The sequence below is a fragment of the Haliaeetus albicilla genome, chromosome 22 (genome assembly GCF_947461875.1).
Source record: "Haliaeetus albicilla chromosome 22, bHalAlb1.1, whole genome shotgun sequence".
Classification (NCBI taxonomy): Eukaryota; Metazoa; Chordata; class Aves; order Accipitriformes; family Accipitridae; genus Haliaeetus; species Haliaeetus albicilla.
Window position 1 is genome coordinate 8,430,332 of NC_091504.1, and position 17,027 is coordinate 8,447,358.

The 17,027-nt window shown below is 53.5% G+C and overlaps 2 protein-coding genes across 3 annotated transcripts; one reads left to right on the forward strand and one right to left on the reverse strand.

Moving 5' to 3' along the window:
- Positions 1–1,843: 1,843 nt before the first annotated feature.
- Positions 1,844–5,939, reverse strand: NME3 (NME/NM23 nucleoside diphosphate kinase 3). Of its 2 annotated transcripts, none has more exons than XM_069809707.1 (5): positions 5,794–5,938; positions 5,558–5,688; positions 4,939–5,040; positions 4,499–4,611; positions 1,844–3,551 (listed from the first exon to the last, which is right to left on the reverse strand). In XM_069809707.1, exons 1-5 carry the CDS (start codon positions 5,837–5,839, stop codon positions 3,434–3,436), a joined length of 510 nt encoding a protein of 169 aa, XP_069665808.1. In that variant the 5' UTR covers positions 5,840–5,938; the 3' UTR covers positions 1,844–3,433. The 2 variants fall into 2 exon arrangements, with proteins under 2 accessions (XP_069665808.1, XP_069665809.1); XM_069809708.1 differs by lacking the exon at positions 1,844–3,551 and adding an exon at positions 3,558–4,207 and having other exon boundaries at positions 5,794–5,939.
- EME2 (essential meiotic structure-specific endonuclease subunit 2) lies at positions 5,927–15,376 on the forward strand. Its single transcript, XM_069809709.1, is given in 10 exon segments — positions 5,927–6,182; positions 6,217–6,390; positions 9,281–9,417; positions 10,397–10,460; positions 10,463–10,488; positions 11,267–11,391; positions 12,236–12,341; positions 13,162–13,277; positions 13,728–13,917; positions 15,038–15,376. Coding segments are annotated over 10 exon segments (1,251 nt in total). The 5' UTR covers positions 5,927–6,040; the 3' UTR covers positions 15,209–15,376.
- The last annotated feature ends 1,651 nt before the right edge of the window (positions 15,377–17,027 follow it).

Here is a 17,027-nt window from a genome sequence, read left to right on the forward strand (position 1 = left end):
CAGAGCTCCGCTCCGGCCGGCAGCTCTCCCGCTGCGCGGAGGCCCGGACACCCCCGGCCCGGCCCCGGGCCGCGTACCGGCACATCCCCGCTGCCCTCCGATCCGCCCCGAGCAGCCCCCGGCTCCACCGCCCTGCGGCCGCCTCGGGCAGAGCCGCGTCCCCTCTCCCCGCCGGGCCGGGAAGCGCGGAGAGCTCGGGTTAGAGCCCCGTCTCCTCAGAACTCCGCCCGAAACACCGTTAAACCAACGGGTCCCGCAACGGCCTCACAGGCCGGCAACGGCACCGGCTCTCGTCAGCCCCGGGGAGAGCGACCCCGGCCCCGGCACCCGCGGGGGGCTGAGGGGAACCAGGTCCCTGGTGCCGAGGGGGGAGGCGCGGGACGCCGCTGGCCAGGCGTCGCGCGAAAGAGTAATTTGGCAGAAAATAAACCCTCCTGTGTTCCAGCTTGTCCTCCGATATCAGAGGGGCTGGGGGCGGCTAGGTTTGGATTCGGAGTGATGTCCCATTGGGCACTATTAGTCCGGTCGCGTTCAACTTACTGAACTCTCGCAATTACAGATGCACTAAGAGTGCACCGCACTTTCAGCTTAGTCGTGCTCCATGGACTCACAAGGCCGGACTTAGAGAGTTTGGCAGTGCCCAGCAAGAAACCTTTACGGCTAGCTTAACAAATAGCGCAGTTTATTAGAGCAACAGAAATACAGTTTCTTATGGATTGCCGGTGATAAATACACTGTCTGCGAAAGCATGTGCAAACATTGAGATTATGAATAATACAGCACGTGAAATAAGAAAAGCGACTCTCTATATAGAGATTTCTAAGTTTTCTGAGTAAGCGCTCGGTATAGTCTAGATCTTACCCAAAGGCGTCCCTATGGGGGGGGGAAGGCTCAGCCCGTCAGCTGATCCCAGGAGTCAGAGGTTGTCCGTCATGGTATCTTCCCTGACTTGTTTCCAATGATGCCTTCCCTAACAACCCCCCCTTTCTTAGGCCACTTTTATACAATTCTTCCAAGGTAGAGCTTGAGTGACTCTAGTCACACATACCTTTATTATGATTGGTATAAAATTCTCTCGCTTCGCTTTTAAAGCTGTAGATTAACAAAGTTTCAGAGCACAGGCTTGGCGAGGGGTGGTTGCACTTTGGAGACCGGTAGTCTTTGGAATGGAGGTGTGGTTTGGTATTATTATGACATAATGAGCAAACACAAAGGACAGCATTTTGTCAAAATATGACAAACTATTGGCCCAGGGTGGCAAATATGCAGCTTATCAGTACCACAGTACCATGAAGTTCCCATCTCTGCAGCGATTCACAGAGCCTGGCCACGGATCTTCACCCACCGTGCTGTTTTACAGGGAACCACTGTGGAATGGATCCCTTTCACACCCGTTGCGTTCCACCCTGAAAGCTTCTTCGACGTTATACCTTTCCTTAATGTGTGAACAATGCCGTACCTTTAATACGGGTTTAATCTCTAAGCCACCTCTGTAATTACTCCACACCAGGGGAAGGGCCTCCCCGCACTCACCGCCGCCGGCCTGCAGAGGGCGCTGCTCTCGCGCTGAAGCCGGGCACAGCGCTGCGCGAACATTCGCCGCCGGTCGAACCCACGTGACGACGGCGGACCTATCGCGGGCGCGGCCCTCACACCTGCGGCAGGGGGAGGGCTAAGATGGCGGCCGCCAGCCGGCCGGCGGCGGCTCGGTGTTGGCGAAGCCGCTTTGTCAACAGCCCTTGCTCGCATCCCCCCGCTCAGCGCACCGAGAGGCACCCAGGCGTCGGCCACCGCCCCCTCCGCCCTCCCAGTCCCTGAGGAAAATAACCAGTGGGAGAGACCATGGAACTTTACAGTTTATTATAAAAACAGCAAATGGACGAGTTACGGGAACAAACAAGATCTGACCCATATTTAGAGCTGTAACCAGTCGCCTGGAGAAGGCCCTGAAGGCAGAAGGAGCTCTGGCTGTGGCAGTCGGGCAGCTGAGGAAAACCCCGGTCACCAGGGAGAGACCCTCCATCCCCTCCGTGCCCATTCCTGTGTCACTGCTGGCACGTCCCCGCTCAGCCCCACCGGGGCAGTTTACTCTCTGCCCCCAGAAAACTGCACTCATTTCCCCGCAGCTACAAAGCTGGGGGGGGGGAGAGAGAGAGAGGGAGAGAGAACACCACACCCTACATGCAGGAAAGCCCCAGGGGACCTCATTCCCTGGGTTTAACCATGCCCCCATTCCACAGCAGGGTGCCATGTCGCTGTCACTGTCCCTGCCCTTATGTTCCAGCAAGGCTGTGCAGGGAGCTCGGACTCAACACAGCTCAGAGGAGTTTGATGTTCCAGGGAGAGTTCACAGCAGGTTCAAGGCGTCCAACCTATTACAAACTGGGTTTCCAGAAACCCTCTTGGCAGGGAAGCTCCACCATCAGACAAGGAAGATCTCAGGATCTCCCAGAGCTCGGTGCCAGGACTCCACAGCCTGCACTGCACATGAGAGAGGACTAAATAGCCCTCCCAGTCCTTCCTGAGCCCCAAATCTACAGATCCTTCCCCACCTCACTCTCCCCCTTCTACTTCTGTGGTTTGTGCAGTGCTGCTGCTTCACTAGCGTGTGTCAGTCACCATGGAGGGACAGCATGAGACCAACTGTGCTGGGTCAGGCCAGCAGCCATGCAGCCAGCATCGGAGGCCCGCAGAGAACCAGAGCAGACCTGGAGAAGCTGCTTCCCTGCTCCCAGCACCTGCAGCCAGGAACCAGAGCCAGACAAACTGTGTGTTTAACAGCATTTGGTGAATCTTCCTTCCATGGACTCACTAATCACATCTGAAGCTGGGTAAACTTGTAGCAGCCCTGGCACACAAAGATCCCACCAAGGGAAAGCAAGCTATTTGTCCTGTCCTTCATTCCTTGTCTTGCAACAAGCTCTTACCCCGGGGGGAAACTTTCCTCCTTACCGCATAGCGCCCTAATTCTTTAAAAGCCTTTGGTGAAGAACCTTACAGAAATGCAGGTAGATGACATCTATCACATCACCTTGTAGCGACCAAAGCACCTCTCCCAGCAGCAAGGAGCACACATTCTCCTGTGCCAGGCAGGTCTGAGAACACACAGGAATGGGCATAGAGCCCAGTTTTCACTTCAATAAATCGCCTTGAGCTATTTGGTATTTAAGATACTGCAGCAAACAAAGCAACAATACCAACTACCTACTTATTACAGCAGAGAGAAGAAAAAAAGAAACAGCTACTCTTGCAGGGAGCTGAGCCACAGAGTTACATACACAGACCAGCACCCCTCCACCCACCCACAGAACAGAAACCCCCAAAGCACGCGACACCGCACCAGGATCCACAGCCAGCCCAAGCAGCTGCAATGAAATGGATGGAAAAACCCTGTGCCCAGTCAGGAAGACGTACTTCCCTCAGGCTGCTCTTCTCACGCGTAGATCCAGTGCTCGGCCGTGTCCTCCCAGCAAGTCAGCTCCTCCGGGTGGAACCAGAGGGAGATTTCCTGCCGGGCACTCTCAACTGAGTCACTGCCATGGATCACATTCCTATGGGGAAGAAGAAAGGGATCAGCTAGCACTAAGCAGAGAAAGGTGGGAGAAGGAAGGTGCAATTTGGAAAATTTCACCTTGACCAATTTCATTAAACTGATTGAGCCAGTCACATCCTACAATATTCTTTCCCACTGCACAGCCCTCTTCCTTGCAGCTCAGGGGCTGTTCATGGTTACGCTGAACATGGCTTAGGTCATGGATGTGCAGGAGCTGCTAGTTCCCAGCACTCCTTCCTCCCATTATAAGGAACCATTTCTTTGCTACAGGACAAGCTGCAAGTGGCTGTTGATCTCGGGTTTGCTTTGGTTTTATGACAGTAATTCAAGTTTTGCCTCCAGATTTCCCCCCTTCCTTCTGTCAAAGTAGGTCCCTTGAAGCAGGTTTGGTATCAGACACCACAGAACAGAAACCTAAGCCAGGAGGGTTTGTTAAAAGCAGTGTCTACCACAAGCCAGGCTGCAGGCACCCAAGGTCACCACCTGTGGATCTTCACCAGTGCTGAGCCCTAGCACATGTAGAGCTCCCGCTTGGCTTTTGTTACAGACTCAGATGCCCAGTGGAGCTAGAGCAGCTCTCCAGGTGCCCTGGTCCCCAGGAAAGGACTGAGAGGCCTCCTCCCTTCCTCTTCATGGCCTGACAGTCCTGATTCCCTGGAGAAAAAAAGACAAGCAAATCCCACCTGCTTTCAACAGACAAGGCCTCAGGAGGCAGGAAAGACACAAACCCAGGTTCCTCCTTCTAGGAAAGCAAGCCCAGGAGGCAGAGGGCAGCTTGTCCTGCCAGGGCTGCTCTGCAAGCTGTCAGAGGGAGACAGCTCTGATCTGAGCACAGAAGGGAGAAGCTCTGTGCCACAGATGCAGACTGGCAGGGCAGGCCTTGCACAGGAATGCCTGGAAAGGATGCCCTGAAATACTGAGGGAACAAAAAGCCAAAGCTCTCACTTGCTGACTTCAACGCAGAAGTCTCCTCGGATGGTGCCAGGCCTGGATTCAGCTGGGTTAGTCTCCCCAATCATTGTGCGAACTGTCTTGACCACATCCAGGCCCTGCCAGACCTACGTGACAGCAAAACAAGAATCAGCTTCCACAACTCCCCCAGCAGGTCATATCATCTGTCCTCTAAATTCCCCATCTGATCCACCTGAGTGAGAGCCAGGAAAAGGTCTCTCTGTAAACAGTCTTCAAAAGTTGATTTTGGAAAATAATCAGAATTGTCTGTGGATTTAATTTACCACAGAAAACGTCTCTGCAGTTCAGTACAGCTTCAAGGGGCCCTCTGAAGAGAGAGGCTACCTTGTCTCCATTGGACCACAAGCCAATACTGCTTAAACATTGCACTTACTTTCTGCTCCTTCGTTCTAGAGAACCTGGCCAGCACTCACCATGGCCACCACAGGCCCAGAGCTCATGTACTTCACCAGCCGGCTGTAGAAGGGACGATCACGAAGGGCGATGTAGTGCTCTTTCAGCAGCTCCTCTGAGGCCTGAGCACAAAGAGCACAAATGTTAGTCTGCTCTGAGCAGGTGGCGATTTGGGCAAGGCCTACACCTGAGAGATGCACGAAAAGCTGGATAGTGCCACGTTACAATTGAGGTCCTGCACAGATGCTCACTTCCAGGAGTGAAATGGCTTGGCTTTCCTGAACCTGACACACAGAGGGGAGAAGTTTCTAGGTCAGAGGAGCAACACCTGCCAGCTTACAACAGCCACGTAGGAGAGCCCTGGAGCACGGACACAGCAAACGGCAGGCACGCTCCCCACAACTGGTACCACTCCTCCAGAATCAGTTTAGGCACCTGGGTGCCAACCCCCCTCTGACCTGTGAGGGATTTGGTGCCCGAATAACAACAGCAGCCTATACAAGCTGGAAGGCAGGTAGAACCCCCCCGGCAGTTACCAGCAGAGCCAGGGCCTGTGGGGCCTCACTTCAGCCTGGCACCCCCGGCACCAGGGACCCCCCCCCCCGCCCTGGCGGCGGCGGTACCGGCCGGGCCGCTCACCTGCAGGAGCTTCAGCCCCACCAGCTGCAGGCCCTTCCTCTCGAACCGCCGGATGATCTCCCCGACCAGGTGCCGCTGGACCCCGTCCGGTTTGATGGCCACGAAGGTGCGCTCGTTGACCCCGCTACAGGCTGCAAGGAGAGGGCGGAGGCGTGAGAGGAGAGGGAGAAGGAGACCAACCCGGGCTCCTCAGCCGCGGGGGCACAGGGGAAGCGGGGTCCCGGCCCAGCCCGCACCGCTCTGGAAGAGGCCGGCGAACAGCCCCAGCACCAAGCAGATCATGGCGGCGCCGCTCTTAAAGGGGCCGCGCCCCCGCCCCGCCCCGCGCTCTCAGCGCCCCTGCGCCCGCCCCGACACCCGCCTCGGGCGGAACTATCGTGCCGGGGCCGAGGAGCGGCGGGGCCGATAGAGGGGTGCGCTGCCCCCCCCGTTCCCGTGGCAACGGGCAGGGCCTAGCGCCTCCCGGTTGCCGGCGGCTCGGCTATGGCCGGGAGCGAGCGGCTCGGCCCGGGGTGTGCGGCCCGGCGAGCGGCCGCCTGGGCGGTCTCCGAGTCGGAGCCTGAGAGCGAGCCCGAGCCCCGCGACCCTGGTGCGGCGGGCCCGGCCGGCTCCCCTCCCGCGGCGGGCCCGGCCGGCTCCCCTCCCGCGGCGGGCCCGGCCGGCCGGCCGGCCGAGGCGGCGGAGGGTCCCCGGGGAGGCCGCAGCCAGGAGGCGGGAGCGGGAGCGGCGGAAGGAGCAGGAGGCGCTGGAGAAGCGGCGGCGGCGGGCGGCGGCGTGGCGGCTCCTGCGGCCGGAGCGGTGCCTGCGGTTGATGGAGGTGTGCGCCGATCCAGGTGGGCGGCGGGGGCTCCGGGGAGGCCGAGCCTGGAGGGGAGAGGGGGTGGCTGGGACACCCGAGGCCTCCTGGCTGTCACCTCTGAACTGCTCCCAGGCCGTTGGCGTGGGGTCTACGCAGCCCCCTGGGTATTTATTAGGCTCTTTCGGCTTCGTTATCTCTGTCGTTGCTGTCGTGACTGCGGACTAGATGTGGTTTGATTGCAGTGGGCAGCTGCTGTGGTCCCTGCCTTGTTCCTGAGCCACGTGGAGAGAGGACCAGCCCCTCCAGCTCTGGGGCTGACAGGCCCAGGCTGGCACCTCTGGAAAATGAGCTCTTAACTTCTCCGGGCCTTGTTGCAGAAGCAGAAGGGTGGTGCTTCAGCCCCAGAGGGCTCTGGGAGCTCGTCTTTATAGAGCACATGTTTCTGATCTACTTCTGAGACAGCAAGCTTCTGGCTGTTAATTTGCTCACGTCCTCAAGGGTCGTTAGGAAGAGATAAGAAGACCTGCAGTCCAGAGCTCAACCGCCTGCTCAGGCTGGACGATGTTACCTGCTATCTGGAACTCGCCTCTTTGTTCAGCTCTGAGATAAGCCTCTGGAAATACCAGTGCCTGAAATATGTTCTCCAGGTACCTGCCAGAGGGCTGAGTCTGCCTCCAGAGCTGCCCTGCCTGGTCAGGGAGGACATTCAGGGCATCAGGACCCCATAGGTCACAGCACAGAGGGTTTTTTGGCAGAAAATGAGGCAGCTTATTCTACAGTGCTGGCCGCCAGGGTGTCCCTGAGATCCTGTCCCCTTCCTGGCACTTGCAAGTGCCGCTGCTGATCCCCTGACACATCTGACTGCCCGGACCATATTTCTAATCCCCTGTCCCTGAGGGAGCAGGGCTGCTGGCCCGTTTCTCACCCTGCAGCTTGCCTGGGCAGCCCAGGGTCTCTGGGTGGGTGGGTGGGTGGGTTTCCCTATTGGGGGCAGAATGATGGGTGTGACACTGCATCCCGGTCCCCAACGGCTTGAATCCAAGCTGCAGCTCATCCCTGTGCACGTGTAATTAGATCCATAAGAACTGTATCTTGAATTGCTCTGTATGTTAGCATCTGTCATGCACCACTTTTTGCTAGTTATGTTATCCTTATGCTACACGTTCACTCCGATAATTACTAGCAGCAAGATTTGTTTAACTAAACATGTTTTTTTAAGGACACTTGTTTTGTATCCTTAAACGTTCTGTTTAGAGACTTGTTGGTCTGCTTTCTTTCCTCCATGCAGGTCTTGGTCAGGTTCTGTTGGCTGGATGGCAGCGATCAGCTGCTTTATCCAACACAGTTTTGAGTAAATTATTACCATGTTTGCACCAATAAAATAATGAGACGTCATATTCTGGGGGTGCATAGCATGGCTTTGCCTGAGGAAGATTCTCCCTGTTTGCTCTAACACAGGCCTGTTGTTGTGCTTATTATTCTGTCAGTAGAAAAGTCTTTGTGGGATAAATACTGTCATCTGTTCTGTTGTGGAATTTGCTGCGAAGTTGTGGGTACAGCCAGTGCTTGGGAGGTGGTGGAGGTTCCAGAAGTGTATTTGAACAGCTTTTCTCCAGGTGAGGGATCCCGTTTGAGCGGGGTCAGCCTGATGAGGCAGGCTGGCTGGTTGCAACGCACAGCCTGCCAAAGAAAATGCCGTGTGATTTCTCGCTCTGAAAACTCCACCGTGGTGATTATATCAGCACCCAATGAGTCCTCAGAGTTTCTCTCTGTCCCTGGGTTTCACATTCCCCTCTGCCCTGGTGCTAATCGGTTTAGTTCTTGCTCATCTCTTCTGCCCCCATTCCTGCCTAGGTCTCAACCCTGCTCCTGCCTTCCCAACCCTCCTCTCCACCCCTTACCTCATTGCACCAGCCAGAAGCTTTTCTCCTCCTCTTCCCGGGTGCTCGGGTGCTGGCAGAGGGAGCGCAGGCACCACGAAGGAGCCTGTCCTGTGCCTTGCAGCACCCAGCCCTGTACCCTGAGGTCCGTCCTGCTCCAGGGAGCAGCTTGGGGCTGAGCTGGGCAGTCCTGCTGGCAAAGCTCCTCGTAAAACAAGGCGTTGATATTTTTAAGGTGGACAAACAGCATGTTCTCAACTCTCCCCTTGCATTCTTAGAAATAGCTGTGCTATTTTGTTGAAATATCTCAAACAAATTCAGCCTAGAGCAGGTATGCGTCAAAGAAAACAGTCCAAACACATGGTTTGACAAGGCTGCAGACAGCTGTAAGGAAGGTGCCTAATGGATGGTGTCAACTCACGTTAGCTACGATTGACAGTACTTGCAGAGCCAGTAATTAAGAGCACATTCTCCCTGGGCTCCCCAGCGACATCCACATGTGTGCCCAGCCTGGCCGCTGGAGTAGCAGCGTGCATGGGGGGGGATGGAAACAGGGCTGAAGTGTGCATCCAGGGAGGTGTTGGGGCTGTGCACAGGTGGTGGAACCTGGCTTCCTAGTGACTAATTGTTCAGCCAGTTGGCTAATTTTAGTCGTCTTTCACAGAGAAAGAGAGATATTAAAAAAATAATTAAGTTTCTACAAATTTAATAAAATTTGTTCTTGGGGGAATAGAATAGCTGGCTTTGAAAGTTTGCCTTTAGTAACCTAGAATGCACGAGCTAATTTTTACAGTAATTGTGGCAAATTGCCTGTCACTGTCCAGGTACTTGGCTGAAGAAGAACAATTTTATAGGTGCCTGCAGGGATGGTCAAAGTCAATAATTCAGTTAGCAATCCAGCCAGCAAGTGCATGCACTGTAGGAAGCCAGACTTCCTACGCTTGCAGAATTCCTTGTCTTGCACTTGTGTTTTTGTTGTTGTTTAGTAATGCTGATGAAATACCTCTTTTTCCTCACATCAGGATGTTCTGCCCTTCTCCACAGGTCTCCTCAAAGATCCTGGCTCAGATGCTTGGGTGAAGGTTTTAAGTTCCTTGGACTGTAAATATTCTTTTGAGCCTCAGGCAATTCCCTGCAGCATAACCTGGAGAAGAAACATGCCAAACACTCTGTCCACTCCAGTAAGTACTTCCAATCTTCTCTGTACATGTAAACTGGCAACAGATGTGCTGTGGGGAGAAAGTTTTGACTTGCCTCTCTAGGCTGGGCACTGGAGCCTCAGAAACGCTGATTACTGGTGACCAGTTAGCTTGGGGAATGGAGCTGGGTCTGATTCTCATGCAGATTATTCCAAAGCCAATGTCTTTTAAAGATTTACATCTCATTGTTTTAGGCAGGTGTGCATCTAGGGTGAGCCCAGGGAACCTGTAGTAAGCAAGAATGAGACCACTACAAGTCGTTCATACGGAGGTTTCACTTGGGTACTCAGCAGCATTTCCAGTCCAGATGCTGCGCATGGCATGCTGCCACGGGCAACAGCTGCATGTCTGGAAGAGGCTGAGCAAATGTACTGCAGGGCCCCTCGTTTGGAAAGCCCAATGATTGCTTCTTGAACCCCCTCACTGGGAACCTGAGAGGGCAGGTACCTTCTGGTACCAAATACAGTTCCCATTCAGTTTGGTTTCGGAAGGTTCTGTTTCAAATGGTATCCACATGGCAGTGGAGGCTGAGGTAGGCTGTTCTCGTGCTCACCCCCACTACAGGAATTTCAAGCCGGGGCAGAGCTCTATTTTTGCTGTTACTGGATAAAACATTGCAGATACTGTGGTCATATAATAGACTACAGATAAAGTAGGTGCAGATAACGTGGTCATCTAAGTGTGTGCAGTGCAGACAAAGCCATTTTGTGTCCTTTCATCTTAGTTAGCATCTTCTGCAGTTGTCACTGCCTTCCTCGACAGGCTATTTTTGCACTTTCAATGACTTGCTTGTTCAGGGAGGATTTTTACCTTTCAGTTCAGCCGTGGTCTTTCACCAGCATAGTATTAACATAGTGAGTGTTAGTGCCTCTTACAGTGTGGGCTCTGCACAGGTGGACACTTGCTGTCTGCTTTCAAGCTGGACCTCTGCTTGTGTTGGAAATTATTTCGTCTTCTTTAGGATGGCCCCATGGTGAAGACTGAAGAGGAGAAAGAGGTGTTGGTGTTGGTAGAGCCGGAAGATTTCTTAAGCGCCTCTTTTCCCTAACCCAGGTGATACAGATCTCAGAGCCAGACCTACACAAAGTGCTCTACAGCAGTCACTTTGCCAAGTGAACATGAAAGGAGAGGGAGGGTTTATTCAAAACTGCCGTTGCTCCACCCTGAAACAAAGCTGTGCTACAGAGGGCGGTGGTTTGCAAGGAGAGAACTTGTGGGAGAAGCCATATCTGAGTACAGCAGGAGGTCTTTAGGGATATATGCAGGCACCTGTCTTTAACCCTCGGACAGGGTGCTGCTTTCCTCAGAGGGCAGGCCAGACTTGCCTTTCCTTGCATTTATTTAGCTTTTCCATTCTCATGGAGTCCATAAAAGACTTGCTTGAAAGAAATGTTCAGAGTACATGGCCCTTGGAAACACTTGCATTTTGAAGCAGAGAGATTTGTGTTAGTTCTCATTTGTGTGCAGTCCTACAACATTTTATTTATACCTGTCTAGGCAGCCTGTGCTTCTGCCCTGAGAAGTTCCCAGTCCATCCAGCCCCGTCCAAGACTAGAGAATGACAGGCTAGAATAGGCAGTGTCTGTGTGGAGATCAGTGCTAACACTCCGGGGGAAAAAGGTGAGCCAGAAGCAGCAGCGGAATGTTGGCAGATGTGGCATGTGGTGTGTGCCCGAAGGCAATGGTCTCAGCTGCAGTCTGAGGCTGGCTCCTGCCTGTTCCCACCGATGAGAGGCACCTTGGCAGGCCCCACTGTCCTGCTGGAGATGGGGAGGGGATGTTTCAGAGGGGTAGGCTGCTATAGACGTGGGTGTGATTTGTCTTGCTTCAGAGTTTTGTCAATGCCCCATCAGCGAGTCAGCCTGACCTGAACCAGGTGTTGCCTTTGGCCGATCTGGAGGGCTCCTCCACCAAAACCTACAGCCTGGCCGTCATCGGGCTGGATGCCTACAGGCGGTACGTTCCGGGCAAGTGGCAGTGCCGGGGAAGCTCCTGTCTGCAGGGGTGACACATTCGGGGTTGAGCTGCTGATGCTTGGTGCTAGTGTGGTGGCTGTAAATCACAAAGCCCATGCTCATGGGGGCCAGGACTTGGGTTTTGCAGTCTTGAGGGTGTACTTTGCGCATGCGTTTATAGCAGCCTCTGAGGACCTTGTAGCCAGAAGGGGTTCACAGATAAGGCTTCTCTCCGCACGCCAGGCAGAGGGCCTCAGTGACACAGAGAAGCTGAGGGAACTGCTCTTGCTGAATTGCCCTTCTGTTCCCAGCACTGTGTGTAGCTCACGAAGTAGCAAGAGATGTTCAATGCCTGGAGCCCTTTTCTTGTCCCCTAAATGTCTCATTCATGTGCTGCTCCCAGTTTCCAATTCCTTCCTGTGTATGTATGTGCACAGCAGAGCAGTCTCCTCTGTGGTGATGGTGTGATCACTTCCAACGTTCCCTGCATAGATGCAGCTACAGTAGCTTGGTCTGTCCTGTCCTGTCTGCAGTATTTCCCAGGGAGAGCTCTTTCTCACTTAAGCCTGTGAGGATAAATTTTACCAAGAGTGTCATGTATAAAAAAAATCAGCTGTGGCCTGTTGAGTTCTGCCACCAGAGGAACTGAGTGGCTCTCACTCTAGTTTTGGGTCTCCTCTCCCTTGCAGGGGAGCTGCCACCACCCCTTTGTCTCCAGCTTCCAAGTCAGACTGGGAGGTGGCAGATGTGGGCGGGTTAAGTCTGGCCTTTTCTTCTTCATCAGACAGCAGCCCTGATGTGTGAATATGTTGAGCTTGTGCGTGAGTGGTGTATCTTGCTTATAGGTGTAACCAGGAGCACAGCAGGCAGCAGGCACTGAGCCCTGGAAAACAGAGTTCTAGCTCCCAGCCTGGCCCAGAGCTGTGTATGACTCAGGAGGAGATACTAGAGGTAAAAATTCTTACAGTCCTTGAAGTTTTATGTTACTTGGGGTTGAGCTGTATGGAAAAGGCTCCCACTGATGAGCTCTTGTGTGTAAAGAATGCTTTGCCAGGGGAGGTGGTGGCTGGCTTGGATGAGGTTGCATCCACATGCACCCTCCTTCACCCTGGCTGGCAATGGGATTGAAGAGGGACTGCAGACTTCGAGGCACAATTTGGAGCCTCTTGTTCTTAAAGACTCTGGTTAAGAGCTGATCCAGCCTCCCCTCACATGTGTGAGTTTATTCCTCCTGTAACCCCACCAAGAACTGCCCAGTTAGTTTTGAAAGACCTGTTGGTTCTTGCTCAGGACTCTGCCTTGCAGAACGTGTCCCCCACAGCAGAGCAGGAGTGCTCCTTGTGATGCTGCAACAGTCATAAACTAGGTCAAATACCATCTAAACCCTTGCTTGATATCCCTTGAACTAAATTCCTGCCCTGCCTGAGTATGCCCCAAAGGGGTCATGACTCGCTGGCTTACTGGGAGCTAAGAAGGATGAGCAGGCTTTACTGCAGCACTGTGTAAACAGAGCTAATAGAGGCAGCCCAGCCTCCCGCCCCTTCCAGTCCCAGGCCAGCTTCATCCTGCCACAGGACATGTTCTACTTGTGTGCTTTCCTTGCTGCTCTCGCTGGGTGCCGTTGGTGGCCAGGGCTGACACCAGCACTACTGGCTGAGGGTCGAGGAGGGTGAGGACCTTGGGCTGCCGGCTCATGGCTGGCCCATCCGAGCCTGTCCTTGTCCTGTGGGTCAGCGTGTTACATGTTTCACCTCTGTCACTTCTCCTCCAGGCGCTGGTGGTGCTGCAGCTGTGGGGTAACATCGAAGTGTTGTTCCTAGACACGTGGCAGGAATTCGGACAGCACGTCTCTGCACTGACAAAGGCGATAGGAAAACGCCCGTACAAGTGAGTCATGTTGCTGGACTCAGTCACATCCCAAGCCCGGAGCTTTGGGAAAGCTCAGTGGAAGTTACAGGAACATATATCTGTGGCTGCCAGCCTGTCCTGGATGACGTCAGTGTAAGGGCCCAGACTAGATGTGTCTTAAGATCATTTTCAGTCTCTGTGCTGATGAAAATCCTCTCTTCTTGTGGTGAACGTAGTGGTGATTCAGCACTAGGAAAGGAGGGAAAATTACAGCCTTAGGAAAATCTTTTCACCGTGGTGTTGTGGAGCTTTCCAGGGAAGGAAAGAAAATTGAGGCGGGGGAAATATTAGCCCTGGGCAGAAAGAGGTTTTAGAAGGAAGCTCACTGCTTAATGCTACGGGAAGGCTGCAGTGTCTGGGGTCTGCAGGCCTGTGCTCAGTGCACGCACCAGCCCCAGGTCTTGCTTTCAGCAGTCTGTCTTTCCACAGGAGGCAGCTGGAGTCGCAGGAGTTGCGTTTCTGCACTGCCGGGGCCTGGGCCAGCAGGGTGTGACTGGAAAAGGACGGCACAGGACTCTGGCAGGTGTGGAAGAGACAAATCCAGCAGTTTAACAGGGTCAGCCCTGCAACAGCAGCAACTATAGCAGAAGCATATCCCTCCCCAAGCCTCTTGTTACAGGTAAGCCCTCAAACCCCTCTGCATCCTCTTAAAAGCTTGAAGGGTAAAGGCAGGAAGGAGTGCCACATGCTTCCTCGCTTAAAGGTCTTCATTGATGGAGCAAACAAACCCCGAGTGTGAAATCGGTTCTCCAGAAAAGCGCTTGTCTCCAGATGGGTGTTTGACTTCCTTAAACCATAGCTTTGTTTCAGCAGTAGCTACTTACTGTTCGCCCTTCCAGGCCCCTCCCTGCCTTGATCTCACCTCACAGGACCCACTCAAAGCGTCTTTGCATTTTTGCTTGGCAATATGTTTGGTTGCCCACCCCAGCCGGTGCAGCTGAGGGTCTGTTGGATGCATGCCACTGCCCCTGTGCAACACGGTCTGTCCATCAGCTTTGCTTGTCTTTATTTGAAATGGGTGATGTCTCAGGTGGCTGCTGTTACAGTCCAACAGCTCTACATCACCCGCAAGCAGAAAACGTGTATCGCCCCTGTGGACTGTGAGGGATTTCCACAGGATACCTGAGCTCTCCTACTGCTTGCTGTCACCAGTGGCATACCCCATGCTTTCCTTGCTTTTCTGTTGTCTGATCCTTCAGGGAGCTGATTTAGCTCACTAAATTCTTCCTCTCCCTACTCCCCATAGCCTTCTGCTGCTTCCTGAGCTAGACTGGCTCAGCGAGGTGTTGGGGGAGCAGGATTAGACTAGGATACTGTTTGACCCTTCTGACAGCAGCTTAGCCAATTTACGAAGACACATTTTTATCAGCAAGTGCTTGTTTTTGTGAGCATTAATCACATGAACTCTTTCCGTTAGATCAGGAACTGTGACAGAATTTTTTAAAAAATTCTTCCCTGGAGTTTTGATCTCTGTCCCTAGCTTAGCTGCTTCAGAAGAAGAGGCTTTACAGCTCTCTCCTATATGCTGGAGGGGCAACACACAGCTCTGAGTGTGTGTGAGGTCTGTTTGCAAGTGAGATCTTGTTCCTTCTGAGTTTTAGCCCCTGATCCTGGTATGTTTGGATGAAGGCTCAGTCACAGATCCTCACTGTAATGATGGGATTGAGCCTTGCAGGGGAGATTGAAGTCTTCTCTTAGAGCATCTGTGTTAACTGCTTCCTTCTCCTGTGTGCTCAAAGGCCTACGAAGAATGCAGCACAGAAGATGAAAAACGACTCCTGCTGAGTGACATCCCAGTGAAATTGGATGTCAGCAGCAAAGACCGCCGTGTTGGGCCAGACTTATCCCGCCGCATCTACCTCTTCATGGTATCCACTGACCCCGACCTTGTCCTGGACCTGAGCACATAGAGGGACTGTGGGCTGTGTCGGTCAGCCTCCTTGTTTTATCTGCCAAGACTCGGCAGTGGCTGAGCTGCTGCTGGCATGGCAGTGCTGCTGGGAGCCTGGCCAAGGGAAGCAGGTGATTCTGTTTCAGAACAGAGACTTGCACATCAATAAATGTCTTGTTACAGATGCTTTCTTCAGCCTCTTGGCTCTCCTTTCCTCTTTTAGCTGCCCCAGCTTTCTATCCCCCTGGCTGGAAAGCTGGCTGTCTCCTAAGAGAGCTAAGGAATGGTTGGAACAGGGGCTGCATGTTAAAGTGTTAGCATGTGAGCAGCACAGGATCAGCTCCTCTGCTGAGACAGCTGCCTGGGGAGTCTGTCCTGCGCTAGCTTTCAGGTGAGTTGTTGAACAAGCCATGTATTTTCTGCAGCATGTCCTGACTTTTAATGTCCTGCTCCCCACTGGCTCTTTGGTGACACTGGACCTGTTACTGTAGGTCCTGCTTGTGGCTTCCTTGGGCAGGCCAGTCTTGCTGGAGTTACCTTGGACAACGTTTGCCAACTATCAAAAACAGCTGGCCAGAGAGGAATGACATCCTTAAGGTAACATGGAGCTCAGGGCAGGGGAGGGGAGTTTGTTGGCTGAACTCCCAACATGAGGAAATGCCAGATAGGCTCCAGAAAACTCCATGCGAATGGTGGGTTAGGATAGGATTCTCTTTTCCCAAAGCAAACACTCAGTTTTTTCCTCAGAAATAGCTGCAGCCAGGACAGCAGGGTTCAGGGACACCCGCCCCCCCCCCCCCCCCCAATGCCTGAGGTTTTGGTATTGCTAATTGGGGCCTTCCACAATGACACAGAAACCCCTGAACTTCTTCCCATGAACTGCAGCTTGCTGACTCAAAGCAATGCCAACTGGTGCTGCAGAAGTGGGAGGGCATCCTCTGAACAAAGTTCCTCCTTGCCAGGGATTCTTCTGCCTCCATCTGCTAATACTTGAATTAGTTCCTGGGGAGGAACAATCCAGCAAGGCTGTTTTTTCTGGCTGCAGCACTGATACAGATGGATTGACAGAGAGCCTGTCCTACTTCATTAAGGTTTTCATTCAAACCCTGTCACCAGAGAAGCGAGAGCCATCTTCGCTTAAAGATTTGTGATGTGGGAAGGAAAAGCATGGAGTCTTGTGGCTCGACAGGGAATAAATGTATGTGGTGCAATAAGCTTTACCAGAGCCTTTGCAGGTCTGTACTGGGAGCAGGGGAAAAGGCAGCAGCTGAAGCTTTGTGTTCCCAGTGACCATGCTGGAAGGAAACCCATGGAGAGGACAGGGTAAAAGCATCCTATTTATTTCAACCCTCTTCCACTTTCCAATACCTTTTGCACTTGCCTGATGGTGCCAGCTCAGACCTAATCATCCGCAAATGCACTGCTCACTGGAGGAGAGGTCAAAGGCCGGGGAAAAGCCCCACAGGCTGACCGCAGGCCCTGCAGAAAGCAGTCAGAAACCGCAGGGACTGGAATGGCGTTGGCATCCAGTCCTGCAGGAGTGGCAGACCCTACCTGGTTCTGCTGCCAGGCTGCCACAAGCACGTGGTGCTGTGGCATCAGTCTGGCTCTGCTGAAGATCCATCCCAGCCAGACTGGTGTTTCAGCGGGAAGCACAAGAACCCTCCCTCCCGGGGCAGAGGCAAGGTAATCTCCACTGCCTTAACCTCCTCTAGATCTGACACACAAGTGTTGCATTGAAAACATCCCCTCCAGGCTGGTAGCTGTGCTAGCGTGGCTATTTTTGACAAGCGCCTTCAGATTCCTGCCTTCAAGGGCCAGAAGAGGAACAAAAGATA

Excerpts from the sequence above, each read along its gene's own strand:
- NME3 (XM_069809707.1), bottom strand. The coding sequence starts at position 5,839 with ATGATCTGCTTGGTGCTGGGGCTGTTCGCCGGCCTCTTCCAGAGCG. Across the intron at positions 5,041-5,557 it reads TGGGGCTGAAGCTCCTGCAG|GCCTCAGAGGAGCTGCTGAA; the intron begins GTGAGCGGCCCG and ends CTTTGTGCTCAG. Across the intron at positions 4,612-4,938 it reads CTGGGCCTGTGGTGGCCATG|GTCTGGCAGGGCCTGGATGT; the intron begins GTGAGTGCTGGC and ends GCTGTCACGTAG.